The 13,669-nt window shown below is 48.4% G+C and overlaps 1 protein-coding gene across 4 annotated transcripts in view; it reads left to right on the plus strand.

Moving 5' to 3' along the window:
• The first annotated feature begins 1,039 nt into the window (after window positions 1-1,039).
• Iqsec3 (IQ motif and Sec7 domain ArfGEF 3) overlaps window positions 1,040-13,669 on the plus strand; it is a 106,431-nt gene continuing 93,801 nt past the window's right edge. For 2 of the 4 annotated variants that reach the window (XM_046459833.2, XM_058584124.1), the window contains exon 1: window positions 1,040-1,650. In XM_046459833.2, coding sequence (XP_046315789.1) covers window positions 1,106-1,650 — 545 coding nt within the window. In that variant the 5' untranslated portion in view covers window positions 1,040-1,105. The remainder of the gene's footprint in view (window positions 1,651-13,669) is intronic. The other 2 variants (XM_058584123.1, XM_058584125.1) reach the window with 2 other exon arrangements.

Raw genomic sequence — 13,669 nt, forward strand, 5'->3', positions numbered from 1 at the left:
AGCCATTCCCACCTCAACTATTACTTCTTCCAAGAAGACCTCCAGATCCCCACATTGTTGGCTCCTACAGCACGCTGTTCGTCTCTCTATTTAACCACTTGCCACCACCACCATATGTCAAAATTAATTATTACCTGTTTTACCTACTTATTCATAAGCCAAATATTCCATCCTTATCTTACCACCATCCACCCCAGTGTTTGCTAATAGCATGCAATTCCTAAAATTTGAACCGAATGATCTCTTTAGAAGTTTCTGGAAGCATTAGCCCCTGCTACAGAGGGCTGCGTTATTTAGTTTGTGTTCCTATTAGACTGACCAAAACTGCCTAAAGGTCTCATTCCCAGAAAAAATCCAGCACAGCCTTCTGGCCCGAAGTTTCCACATGACTGAATAAAGAAGCAGGTCCATAGGTTTTCCTGAGGGCCCTTAAGTCCCATGATCCCGCGTTCCAGGGAATCCCCAGAAGAATAGATTGTTGAGTACAAAAGAGGTGAGTGTGGCTTCTCCTCTCAATGTCTTTAAGATGGGGCCCCAGTTCTCTGGGGTGACTGGACATAGAATTTCGGGACCTGTTCGAGTCCCAAGAATTCCTCTCCTTTAGTGTATTTCTTTCTACCTTTGCCCTCGTCCCCTCTTTTCAATTTCCTCGTTCTCCCAGCCTCTTCCTTTTCTTAACTGTTTCTTTTACCAGCCCGGCTGCACTGTCCCAGTACCTCTGCTTTGGGTTTCTCTCGCTTTCCCTTCCTCGCCAGTCGGATTTACCTCGTCCATCTCGGGTCCCCTTCGTTCGTTCCGCTCCCTCACCCCTGCCCCCACCCCTGGGGCCACACACCCGCACCTCTCTGCCCTGCGGGATGCAGAGCCTCCTCACCCAGCCAAGACGTGAGAGGGTGGGTGGGTCCTGGCGCCGCGGTCCCGCCCCTTGGTGCGTGTGTGAATGTCTGTGTGGCGGTGACGCGGCGCCGGCGGCAGGCAGGGGAGGGAGGCCGGGCCCGCCTGAGAGGGAGGCGAGCCGACCGCTGGGGCTGCTCGGCTCCTGCGCGCCCTCGCGCTCTCCGCCGCCTGCCGAGGCGCTGGCAGGGCGCAGGCGGCGGCGGGCGGCATGGAGAGCCTGCTGGAGAATCCGGTGCGCGCTGTGCTCTACCTCAAGGAGCTCACGGCCATCGTGCAGAACCAGCAGAGTCTCATCCACACCCAGCGCCAGCGCATCGACGAGCTGGAGCGGCGTCTGGACGAGCTAAGCGCCGAGAACCGCAGCCTGTGGGAGCACCAGCAGCTGCTGCAAGCGCAGCCTCCGCCTGGGCTCGTCCCCCCATCGTCGGCCCCGTTGCCGGCTCCCCCGGCCACCGCTCCCGCCGCGGCCCAGGAACCGCTCCAGAACCACGGACAGCTCCAATCCGCCACACCACAGTCCGCGCCCGAGCAGCCACAGCTTCAGCACCACGGACAGCTTCTGGTGCAGCCTCAGGCGGGCCCCAGCAGTAGGGCTCACTCACCCCAATCACCCCACCAGCACCCGGTGACACTTGGGGCCGTCGCTGACAAGGAGAAGGAGCGTCCCCCGAGTTGTTGCGCTGCCGCCGGAGCCCTCCTTCAGCACAAATCCCCCGCCGCCCTCGGCAAGGGCGTCCTGAGCAGGAGACCCGAGTGAGTGGGGAAGAGATGGGGACTGTTGGGAGGAGAAGCAAGTGGGTGTGAGGAGACAGGGGGGAAATCGGATGCACGCAAGAGTCTGAAGGACTAGGGTAATGTGAACTGAAGGAATGAGAAGCTGCCTTGGGGTAGAAGCGTGTCAAGGAGATTTGGGGGAAAGAAGGAAGGGATATCAGTGTTTGAGGTTTTATGGATATTGGAGCAAAAGGGTTATTCAGACTATCTTGGGGGCAAAGAAGCAAAGAAATGGATTTTAAGTGATTGGGCTGTTGGGAACTGGAGGGCTTAAAAGGGACAAAAGTGAGAGGAGGTTGTGGTGAAGATTAAACTGAAGAAAAGAGAACCATCGAAGGATTTAAGTTAGGAAAAAAAATTTGAGAGTTCGGGTACAAAAATTATTTAAACAAAGTGAAATATTTTTTAAAAAACCACAAAGGTTTGACCGAGAGGCTTCTTAAGAGCTTTAAAAGGGATGGGGTCCAGATGGAGTAGCATTGGAATAGAGAGGAATTCAGGAGGTAGAGGTAAAGCTGAAAGGCAGGAGTGATGTGAAAAGAGAGGGGATCTGAAGACAGGGGGAGATAAAGGGTAGGCGAAAGCATTTCCCAGAGGAGCGAGATGGCTCTTTAACTGATGCAGTGGGAGTCAAAGCCAGGAGTGGCTCATTTAGGGAAGCTTACTCCGCTCTCATCTGAGTGGCCACCTTTCTTCCAAATCCCTGCAGAGCCAAAAGAGTGCAAGGAAACAACTCACCAAGCCAATGAAGGACTCTTGATATAGCTTGGGGATTCAGTCTCGTTACAAAATTTTCCTCTGATTCAAGGAGGATATCTGTGCAGAGTGGTCGGCAGTTGTGGAAAGGGAACAATGATGAGGGAGACAGCTGGAAAACAGTAGTTATGTTAATGCGGCCTCTTTAAATCTGTTATGTCTAATGATTTCAAACCTTATTTCCCCTTGGTTATTTGCTGATAACTGGAATCTCACATTGGGTACCAAGAGAATGGTACCATCGCCAGTGGGGTTCTAGAACCTCAAGCTTTTTTCACTCATGAGATCCATGAACTAGGAATGTGGGAAGAAAAGATGAAGGGGAGCTAAAATATCTTCTCCTCTGTATCAGGAAGTCTGTGATCACATCAGCTTTCCCTCTCTGATTAAACAGGTGATGAAAGAACTGCATGGAAGAACAGCCCTGGGGAAATCAGTACCTGGTCAGCACCTGGCCCTGATGATGATGATACTAAAGGAATGGAGGGAATTGGGAGTGGGGGAAGGTGGAAGGAGGCCTAGGAATCTTACCCTCATTCAGTCTCAAGTGTGCTTTATTTCTGGAGGATACTTGTGAAAATTCACTGTATTCCTTAAAAACTCATTTTCTTCCCAGCATTCTTCCAACACAAAACCCCCTCATTTTGTTGGCCCAACTGCTGCAAAGTTAGAGGAGGTGGGTCAGGACATGTTAGTTCAGAAGATACATTTGATCAGAATCATGGGATCTAAGGAGTAAAGATCTAGAATGATTCGGCTTGACAGATCTGAAGTATTTGATTCAAGCCCCAAGAAAATAACAACTTTCTTCTTCAACTCACTCAATGGCCCACTTATCCTCTCAGTTTCATGGTTTTTCTTTCTTTATCTGACATAAAAAGCAGAAAGTCAGTTTTTCCTCAATTCCCATGGCTCAGCAAAAGGCAAAATTTTCCCAAGGTATTATGCGGCCTTTCCCCCAAATATAGGAAAATGAACTATTCCACTCCATCTCCTTGGAGGCAGCCACAGCTTCCTGATAATTAATTCTTCACCTGATTCATCTCTTCATGACATTTGGGGTCTCCCTTCTCTCCCACTGCACCCCCACTTTCTTTGCATCTCTTCAGGGGACTATGTGAGCAAGAAGGGTTGATGACATATCTTTTTCTTGCATAAAGACTTTTTCTGAGGCTCCCACAGTGGTCTAGAGAGCTCACACCTTATGTCCAGATGCTCCTTCTTGGAAGCCAGGGACTTAGAATTTACCTGGCTTCCTATCCAGCCTCACATGTCAATACCATGTGATGTCCTTATCTTTCCTTCTCCCCTGCCCTGCTTTTGCTTCTCAAGAGAGCGGAACAAAAATAAGAAATAATTAGCATGATGGAGGAGAGTAGAAGTTATTGAAAATCTTTCATTTAGAAGTTGTGCCAGACACTAAGAGGTTAATAACACCAATAGCTCTTTACTTTCTCCAGAGCTTCAAGCTCTGCCTCTTGTCCCCAGGCCTCAGTACCCAGAGACTTAGAGAACAGGGATATGCCTGCATTACCTCCTCCCTGCAACTCTCTTCCCCTAGATGTGAAACCATTCACATCTTGGCTGGTGGGATGACTTTTGGACCACCTGTTTCTTTTCCCACTGTTTTGCTTGATGTCAACCCAAATTTCCCTTAGAACCTTGGGAAGGAATCACCCTTGCTAACTATGTGTTTGGTCCCCATTCTGGATGTTTGACCTCCTCACACCCCTCTCTAGAGTGCAGGGCTAGATGGACCAGCGGGCAGGGAGAGATCTCCATGGATAGGTTGAGGTAGGGAGAAGAGCAGAACCAAAAGCCCTCTGGCTGGTATTTCTCCAGGGAGCTCCCTGATGAATCAGTTCCCTATAAGCATGCTGAAGCAGGAAGAAGAGATCACAGAGAGGACTCTGGATCATAATTTCGCTGTAAATATTTTCTCATTCCTCTATGCCTCATTATATAGCAAGAATGTGTCCTGAGCATGGAGACTGAAGAGAGGGTGGTTTCTGTGTTAGATGCATTATTTCAGCACAGAGTTTGAAGTTATCCCCTTAACTCCCTTTCCTGCTCAATTCCAGGAGAGGCAGAAACCCTGGAAAACCTGTGACTACAAAATAATGAATCATTTAATTGCCACCTGGTCTACATTAACATGTGACCTGCCTTCTCTCCCTCCTTCAACTGAGGGACACACAAAGGGGGTGGCATTGGAGGTCAGACTAAGGAAGAAATTATGTGGAGGTGTGTGAGCCTAGAAATATTATGAAAGAAAAATCCTCAAGGGGTTAAAATTCTTTCTCTGCATGCTTCTCAACTCTTGCTAAGCTCTGGCCCCCACTGCTTATGCTTCTTAATGAAAGCAGCAAACATAGCTTTCTCCTCTTTATTTTTTCAATCAAGGCTCACAGCATTTACGGAACTGACTATTATCCCTTTCCTGGTTGGAGCCAGGCCTCAGCCTGACCTGGCAAAGTCCCCCTGCCATGGAAGCACATGACCCTATCTAAAGCTGCTGGCTTCAGTGTGACCACAGCTTCTCTGTTTAAGCACAATTGCCTACCTACTCGATCATGCATTTAGAGTATGGATACCAGCACTTGCCTGTGTCTCCACACCCATAGGCAGGTGATTACTGGAAGTTAGATAAGATTCTTATATTATACTTCAAATTCAGCTTTTACTCCAAGCTCCCTATCTCAATGTGGCTGCAAAGTCTGAATGGCTTAGCTTAATAATTCCTGCCTTCTTTCTTCCTCCTTTGTCTTCCTTTTATATCCTTCCTCTTACTTTTCTTTTTTCCCTCTCTTCTGTTTTTCCTCCTTATTCTTTTCCCCTTTCTTCTCTTTCCCTTGAATTCTTTCTCTCTCCTTTGCTTCCTTCTATCCTTCACTTTCACTTAAGCTACACAGGTTCGTCTCTTTCCTCTCTGCACTTATCCTTTAATCATGAAATAAATCCATTTTTTTCTGATGCTGGGAATGCCACCTGGGGCCTTGCACAAGCTAGGCAAGTGCTCTATCACTGAGATACACCCCCATCCCTGCATGAAATAAATCTTGAGTCATCTTTGGAGCTCCTTGGTCTAATGCTGGCTGGAGGCTGGGGATGGCTAAAAGAGCTCTTGCTTTTAGCTGGATGTAGTTTTTAGCCTGAGTTTTCTAAGACATGAACAGCAGGTGTTTCTGTTGTTATTGAGTGAGGTCTGCTTGAAGATGGCAGTTCCTGTCTGCTTGATGATGGCAGTTCCTGTCTGGTCCATTCTGGAAGCTATTAAGAAAGTGTGAAGGTCTATCAGTCAGCCAACTAAATGTATCATGTATCCAGTCCATTCAAAACCCTTCACTCTGTGCTGTAGAAAAATAGGAAAGAAGCAGGTGGTCCTTGCTCAACCCACATGAGACACATATCTGGAAACATTTAAACAAGTGTAAGCATATTGGGGTGATCTAAAGCTACCTTCTATCAGAACAGCACAGGATAAGAAAGATGTGTATACATATTAGGTTCAGAGCCAGAGAATTCTTGGTTGGATTTAAGAAAGGGTTCATGTCAGGAAATAGTAAAAGTCAAGGATAACCAGAAAGGAAACAACCAAGATGATTCAAATCCTAGAGATGTCTGCATTGCACGTGGATATCATTCCATCCTCTGATGGTACAGTCCCCCACCTCTTGTACCCTCCTGACCTGGAAAGCCTCAGCACACAGGGAATCTATCTTGTGTCTAGAAGGCCTGAGGAAGCATTATACAGCCAAGCCTCACCAATCTGCTTATCCTTTTTTTGTCTTCTCCTACCCTCACAAGGGAGAGGACTCCTATTCAATAAGTTGGAAAATGGGGCCAGAATGAAGGCTCATTGAGAAGAGGGAGTAGGTGTCTTTTTGCTCATTCCTGGAAGCTGGTGTAGAATGAATGGGCTGTCCCTACCTTTCCAAGGTCCTGGAATGTTGTTCTTACCTTCCCTTCATCCAAAAAGAACACAATTTTAGAAAAACAGGTCATTTCTTTGCCCCTGGGAAAGCCCTGTGCCTTGCTCCACCGCATCTTTCTCCTTCCACACTCTCAGGCCCTTCCCAGACTCACACAGCCAACACCACAGGGCCTTACGAAGACATCCTGGCACATTTTCCCCTTGGCCCAAAATCAAGAGAGAGGAATAGCAATTGGTCCTGCTGATTCAGCAAATATCTATCTGTGCAGCCTGAGTTTCAAAGGTCACTTATGCAAAAAGAAAAAAAAAAAAAAGGTGGAGGTGAGGTATGTCCTATGGTTTAATAGCTGTCTTTAAAAGTAGCACTAATATAAAATAGGAAAGTTCTAGTATTAAAACAACTTTAACACATTAAAAAAAAGAAAGAAAAAAGAAAAAAAGGTGGGGGGCAGATGGGGTCAGGCCTGGGTGGAAAAGGAAAGAAAATGAGGGTGATATGAAAAAGGAGGAGCAAGCTGAGCCAAACAGCTGAGCCAGGGTCTGGCAAGAGGCTCAACTCTTGAATTTAAATCCCATGTAAAGATTTTTAGACTTCTTCTTATTGGGGAGCCCAAACATTTTTTTCCCACTGGGGTTCAAACATATTCTTGGCAGCTCTGGACACAGGGTAACAGCAGTTTAGTTAGGGGACACTTTCATTTTGCAGCTGGCAGATTCCCAAATGTGAGGCCATCTGGCAGAATTTCCAAGGTTTGGGCCATTGCAGCAACTTCTTCCTCTGCTTCTGGAAAAGCACGATGCACAGGTTCCCACAGAAGTGGCAAAGGGTTTCTTGTTTCCATAGAGCAAAAGGATGGTCATCTTCATTCCAAGTGATGAGGGCATTAACCAAAAGAAAGGGAATCAGGAGTAAGGTGAGGAAGAAGCTGGACTTTTTGACTGAAAGGAGATTCTGGAAATCATAGAGTCACAGAATGTTCAAGATCTAGATAGTCAGAACATGAGCTTTGGGAAAGACACACCTGGGGAAGAATCCTGTTTCACCATCTACCAGCTGTGAGTCTTTACATTCATTATTGCCTTCCTTTAAGCCTGTTTTTTAATATATAAAATGAAAGATAATATCTACTTTAAAGGATTGTTTTAAAGTTCAAAAATTAGATATTATCACTTTTTAGCACTGTTCTGAGCACATAGTAAGTGCTCAATACATGCCAGTATTTTGGCATAAAGAAAGCAGGACCCAGAAAAGACAGGAGGCTCATCTGGTGGCAGACAGCAGCACTAGAGTAGAATCCACATTCAAGATTCTTTCTATTCTGCCGGGCCACCTTTTCACATGTGCCTCTTTCTCATTTATTCTGCCTCTGCACAATGGGCACCAAAACTTATTCAGAGGCATGAATGCTGAGCTTAGCTTGAAAAGCAGCCAGGCAGGACAAATCCACCACCCCTTAGTGATCCATACTGAGGTCTCACATCTTCATAGCTGGGAAAGGCATCTTTTAAGCTTAACTGAAATATTTTGTGTTGCATTTTAAGGTTATTTGTTTTTCCCTTAAAAACACCAAACAGATCTGAGTTAGTACTAATGCCATATGGTGATATGAGGGACCGCTACCCTGTTTCCCACTGACCTGTCAAGGACAAAAGTGATGAGTGAAGGGAATGAACCCAGAAAGCATCTCCCACTTCCACAGAAAGAAAGCTGAATCCATTTCTCCAAATTGTTTCCTTCTAAGGGATTAAAGGTAAAGCTGCTTTTTTGCAGCGTTCTGAGGTCAGAAAGCAGAGGAAAGCAGGGAGGGACAGAGAAAAGAAGCCTGATGTGTTGTTGTGAGTGCCCTGGATGGTAATGAGGGGGCTAAGGATCCTACTTTGTTTGGTCAGGCCTAAAGGGTAAGAGTCTTCTCTTAAAGACTTTCTTCAACGAGATATATTCTAGGGGGAAAAGATAAGGCAGGCTTCAAAAATTCTACCCATGGTGGTCATGGCTAAAGACCACTATGCAAAAACTATTAGAGTGTGTGAGTGTGTGTGTGTGTGTATGTGTGTGTGTGTGTTGAGGCCTGGGTAAGATGGAGGATGGGCTGTTTTGCTGTTGCTCTTTGCTTGCAACATCTAATCTGGAGGGTTATGTAACCGATGATGTGCTGAGTGGTACCTATCCTCCCCCACGGGCCGGCTGCTGTGGACAGAGGGCATGATGCAGCCTGTCCAAGTCCCTGCCTAGAGAAGGTCCTAGCCTCTGGCTTCAGAACATTCCATCTAGGCCCAGATACAGAGACTGAGGACTTTAGAGGCTGTATCAGAGTCCCCCAACCCCTTTGGGGAGTCAAGCAAATGTCAGACCTGGATGGAACCTGGTCCAAACTTCTCATTCAGCAAATGGAAAAAAAAAAGGTCCTGAAAGGGCAGTGACTGGTGCTTCTAAACTAGTTAGTGTCAGGACTTAGGTTTAGAACTCAGAATATCTTTCTTTTAAAACTTATCTAGTTCTCTTGGTCTTACATAGAGATGAACCAGAAGAGCTAGTCAGGGCTCTTCCATGGGTGTGCTGGACCAAAATTACAGCTAGTAATTGGGGCTTAGGGGACCCAAGGAGGTCCCTCAGCCTTCTAGAATTTCTCACCTATGCTGCCAATTCCACAGTCAGAGATTGCTTTGAGTGCTTCAAGGTTATCTTCTTGAATAAAACACAAATTCTCCTAGGACAGGAGAAAAACAAAACATTTAGCCCTATCAGTCTTTCATACTTCAGCATGAAAGCATGTATCTGGGCATTTCCCAGGGCAAGGCTTGGTGAGAGACGATACACAGCAGCACTAGTTGACTATAGGCCAGGCCAGGAGGCTCATAAGGAGCTGAAGGGTTCATGAGGGAGGCTGTTGAGTGTCTAAATGTATTTTTATTTTCACTAAATTTTGCAAAGAGTTGGAATTGTCTTGCTTGACCTTGGCAAAGAAGGGAAAGGGACACAGGGCATCCCACACCGGCTGGTTGTAGAAAAGTTATTTGGGCTATAGAAGGGATACTTTTCCAGTGAGCTTCATTCATGTGTAAAGTCACAAGAAAACAAGTACATAAAGGGGCATTGGGGAGCTTGTTTGCTTCTTTCTAGGATCTTAACATAATGTTTTTGATAGTAAAATGTCCCAGGACTCTTGGGGTTTGCTGAGATAGGAAGTGTGAGTTGGTAGGGGTTGGTGTCCGTGAGCCTGAAGAGAATGGGAGATGAGAGCCAAACTCAAGACCTAGGTGCTTAATAAATACTAACTGAATAAATAAATTCATAGTTGTGTGGGGCCCAGGCAGGTTCATGAATTATGGAGTGGAGAGAGAGAAGGGTATGGTATCAGGGTTGAGAAAGAGCTCTGCTGAAGGGAGCTTCCCCCAGGAAATAGGTTGTGCTTTAGCTCAACAGCACAGCTCCTTGCATGTGTGAAACTTGGAGGTTCAGCTCTTCACGTTGGTAGGGAAGTAAGGGGGTGATGGTGGATGGAGGACTGCCCATCCCTACTAATGACACCCACCCCAATCCTACACAATCCTACATGTGAGCAAGAAAGCCCTCCTTTCCCTCTGCCCCAGCCTCTGAGCAATCTCTCAGCCTAGGAAGCTCATTAAGAACAAAGTTAATGTTTTATCTCAATGACACTTGTGTGTGCGTGCGTGTACACACACACACACACAGCCTGTCAGAAGGTTGGACAAGCAGTGGACAATGGGTCTATGAGGATGTGAGGGAAAGGAGGCCTGAATTACAGCCTGTTTCTGGAGGAAAGAAATGGGCTGGGGTGTGGGTCCATGGTAGAACATGTGCCTACCATGTGCAAAGCCCTGAATTCAATCCCCAGCAGAGAGAGAGAAAGAGAGAGAGAGAGAGAGAGAGAGAGAGAGAGAGAGAGAGAGAGAGAAGAGAAGAGAAGAGAAAGAAACAGAGAGACAGAGACAGAAACAAACATAAGAGAAAGAGCAACCTGGATTCTGGTCATGACATAGCCAGCACCCAGTCTGCAGGCCTTTCTGTGACGCAGTACCAGTCCTGTTCAGGACAAGTCAGGTCTTGATGGAAGGTGAGTGGGTGTGTGCATGGTGTGGATGTGTTTGAGACTAAGTGGATATGGCGTGCATGGGTGAGTGTGTTGCTGAGTTGGGCTGGGGTGTTGGATGACAATTCACCTCACACCACAGGCTGTGTAAACCTCCCAGCAAAGATCAGCATAGCTTTATCTTGCTATCTCCAATGACGCAGAGTCTGGTCACACTGTCAGGATTCTGGGTTCCTTCTCTGCACAACATGTTTCATCTCTCTTGCTATCCATTTCTCCTGGGTCTCCTCCCTATAAAATGGGGTGAGTCTAGAGTCCACCCATCCTGCTATCAGTACCCTACTGTTTGGAACCCACAAACCAGGCTCCAGAAGAGTGAGCCCAGAGGCAGAAGGCTGCCTGGAGGATGGGTGGTTGCAGCTGGTGTGGTCTGGGATTCTCTACTGAGGTGTAGTGTTTGGAAGCTCAGGTACACTGCAGCAGAAAGCACAAAAATCTGCAAAGTGGTTTTCTTTGGCCAGGGCCTGCTGGCTTTGGACATGCCAGGTCAAAGCAATATTCTGCCTGCCTTCAATCAGGAATGTACTCCTATTCCAGGCAGAGAGGCAAGGGAATTCCACAATTTCTTCCTTGATGAATGATTCCAATCTACCACAATTTTCATTCAATGCATCAATTTAACACAATGATTATTTAAAAACAACAGAAACAAAAAAATCTGCAAAGTGGTGGGGAATTTCTTGCTTGGGCCTAGCTTCAGTATTTCCAGTGCCAAGCAAGCCTCATATTTACAGGCCCTGTAATGGGCCTGGATGCTTCCAAACTGGCACTTTGGGCACCTTTGACATTCTAGATGCTTCTTACTAAGAGCCCCTCAGGGAAGACCAAAGGAATTTCCAGAGACAGGTAGATGCTATCTTTTCAAGCATCTGGATTTTGATCCAGAAGCTAGGACTCTGGTTCTCATGCTTCGCCCTCCTCACAGACCCCCAAGCAAACCTCTCCTCTGCGCAAGGGGACAATCATTTTTCCTTCTCCTAGTCCCTCTACCCCAAGTCTGGTGAAACAGAGCCTTTAGGGGTTGCTGCAGCAGAGAGGGCCTCCCTCCCAAGAGAAAAATGCCTTCTGCAAGACAAGAACCATAGGAAAGAAGCCCAGGATGGGGGACTGAGGGAGACTCTGAATTCACTCTCCCTTTCAGGAAAAATTGTGGTAGACCCCCGTGCGCCCTTTAGCAGGATAAAGTGAATTCCGCAGAGGATTCCAGCTATCAAGTACCCCGGAAATTTCCACTGGGCTCCCTCTGGTCATTAATGCGTACAAGCGGGGGCAGCAGAACAGCGTTCGGATCTAACCTGTTCTTTCCTTCCCCAACCTGACAGGGATCCCGCTCCCTCAGGCCCCTCTGAAGCCTCGCGTGCCCCAGGCGCTGGGCAAGCCAGGGGAAAGCCCTTCCTCCTCCTCCGGCCGCGCTCCTGGGGGCTGCTGGCTGGGGAGGGAGCGCCGAGTCAGGATCTCGGTGTGTGGGCGGCTGGCTAGCTGCTGACAAGCAGGATGGGATCTCCCGGCCCACGCGCCCCCTCCCCCGCCGCGCTCGGCAATCCTTCGCGGGGGCGGGGGCGGGCACCCCAGGCGCAGGAAAGCCGCGCGCCCCTGCCACCCCGCGCGCCCCCGCTGCTGAGTCACGCGCTCGGGAAGTGCGGTCCCAGCCACGCGCAGCACCTGTGCGCTCCAGCCGCCGCCCGCTTCCTGGTCCCGGCGCTGCGCACTCGCCCGCTGCCCCTGCCTCCCGCCCTCGCCCGGTGCAGCTCCCGCGTCTGGCTGTGTCTCGTCACCTTCCTCCACCCCCGCGGCCCTCTCCCGCTCAGCCCGGCGTGCACACGCCGCCGGTCGCCCACGGCGTCTGGGAGAGCCCCCTCCCCGCGCGCCGCCTCCGCCCACCGCACCGAGCTCCCGAGGGGAGAGAAACTCGGTGTCGCGTCACCGCCTGCCCCAGCGCTCAAGGCTGAACACTGGGCACTCTTCTCGCCCGGCCTCCCTAGGCCTCAGCCCTCGCTAATGTGAGTGGATTCCCTTTGGAGAAAAAGGGAAATTAAGGCGGGAGAAGCCAAGGAAGTCAGGGATGAGGAGTGTTACCGAGTCCAGCTTTTCAGCATCCACCTCTCCTGATCTTCTTGTACCCGCAAGACACCTCCTCTGCTAAAGAATCGCAGCCCTTTTGTCTTTGAAATGTGTTTTGTAGCTCAGTTGTAGAATTCCAAAGGATCTTTGGGTCCAGCCTGTGATGGAGCAGGAAGTGTGGCACTGGGTTTGAATCAACTCTTTCGCTATTTCTATGATCTTGAGCAGGGACAGCTTCGGTTTTCTTGTCCGCAAAATGGGGACCAGGAATAGTACCCGTCTTGTGGGATTGCTATGAAAATTCAGAAGGAATGCCAGTGAAGCCTCAAGCAAGTCATGTACATAGTGAGGGTTGAAAGTAAGGTACTTGCTGTTATTTGGGGACTGTTTCACTAGCAAGAACTTGCCAGAAAGATGTTTTGTTTTGTTTTTTTCAGTGGTACTGGAGAGGATGGAGCCCCCAGAGCCTCGGGCATCTAGGCAATCACTCTCTACCCAATCACTCTCTACCATTGAGCCACATGCCAGCCTCAGAAAGTGCCTTTTGAGGGTAGAGTTCTTGTCCTCACTCCCACTGTCTTCCATAGGGCTCAGAACAGGAAGGATTCCCTCTTCAGTTTGACAGCCCCTCAAACATCTGAAGATAGTCATCCTTTCCTCCCTAGCTCCCTTCCCACCCTCCAGCCCTTGCCATCTTCACTCAGATGAGCACACGCAGTCCAGCACTTCCTGCTCCACATGGTTTTGTGGGTGGCTCTGCCTCACCTCAGTGACAGCTCTTTCAGAGCGCAGTGCCACCAGCAAGTCTGCAGCCCAAAGGGTGTGGCCAGATCAGCCTGGGCACAGGGAAGCCCTGCCTCAGCCCCAGCTCCATCTGAGCTCTGGACCTTGCCCAGCTTGCTGTGCTGTCTGGGAACCTGCTGGCTCTCTCAACCCCAGTCACAGGAGATCTATCCAACACCTATACAATGGGATGTCAATTGCCATATCTACGTGTACAGGTGACTTTCATTTTTACAAAATTGCTGGGACTTTTCACACAGACCTGTTGTTTTGCATTTCCCCAATCTGATTGTGTTCTTTTTTCAAATCGAATTCACTCTTTTCAAATAGATAACACATGAACCTAGTACAA

This window comes from Marmota monax, unplaced genomic scaffold (genome assembly GCF_021218885.2).
Source record: "Marmota monax isolate L192 unplaced genomic scaffold, Marmota_monax_Labrador192_F-V1.1 WCK01_AAM20220418_F8-fsc00163, whole genome shotgun sequence".
Classification (NCBI taxonomy): domain Eukaryota; kingdom Metazoa; phylum Chordata; class Mammalia; order Rodentia; family Sciuridae; genus Marmota; species Marmota monax.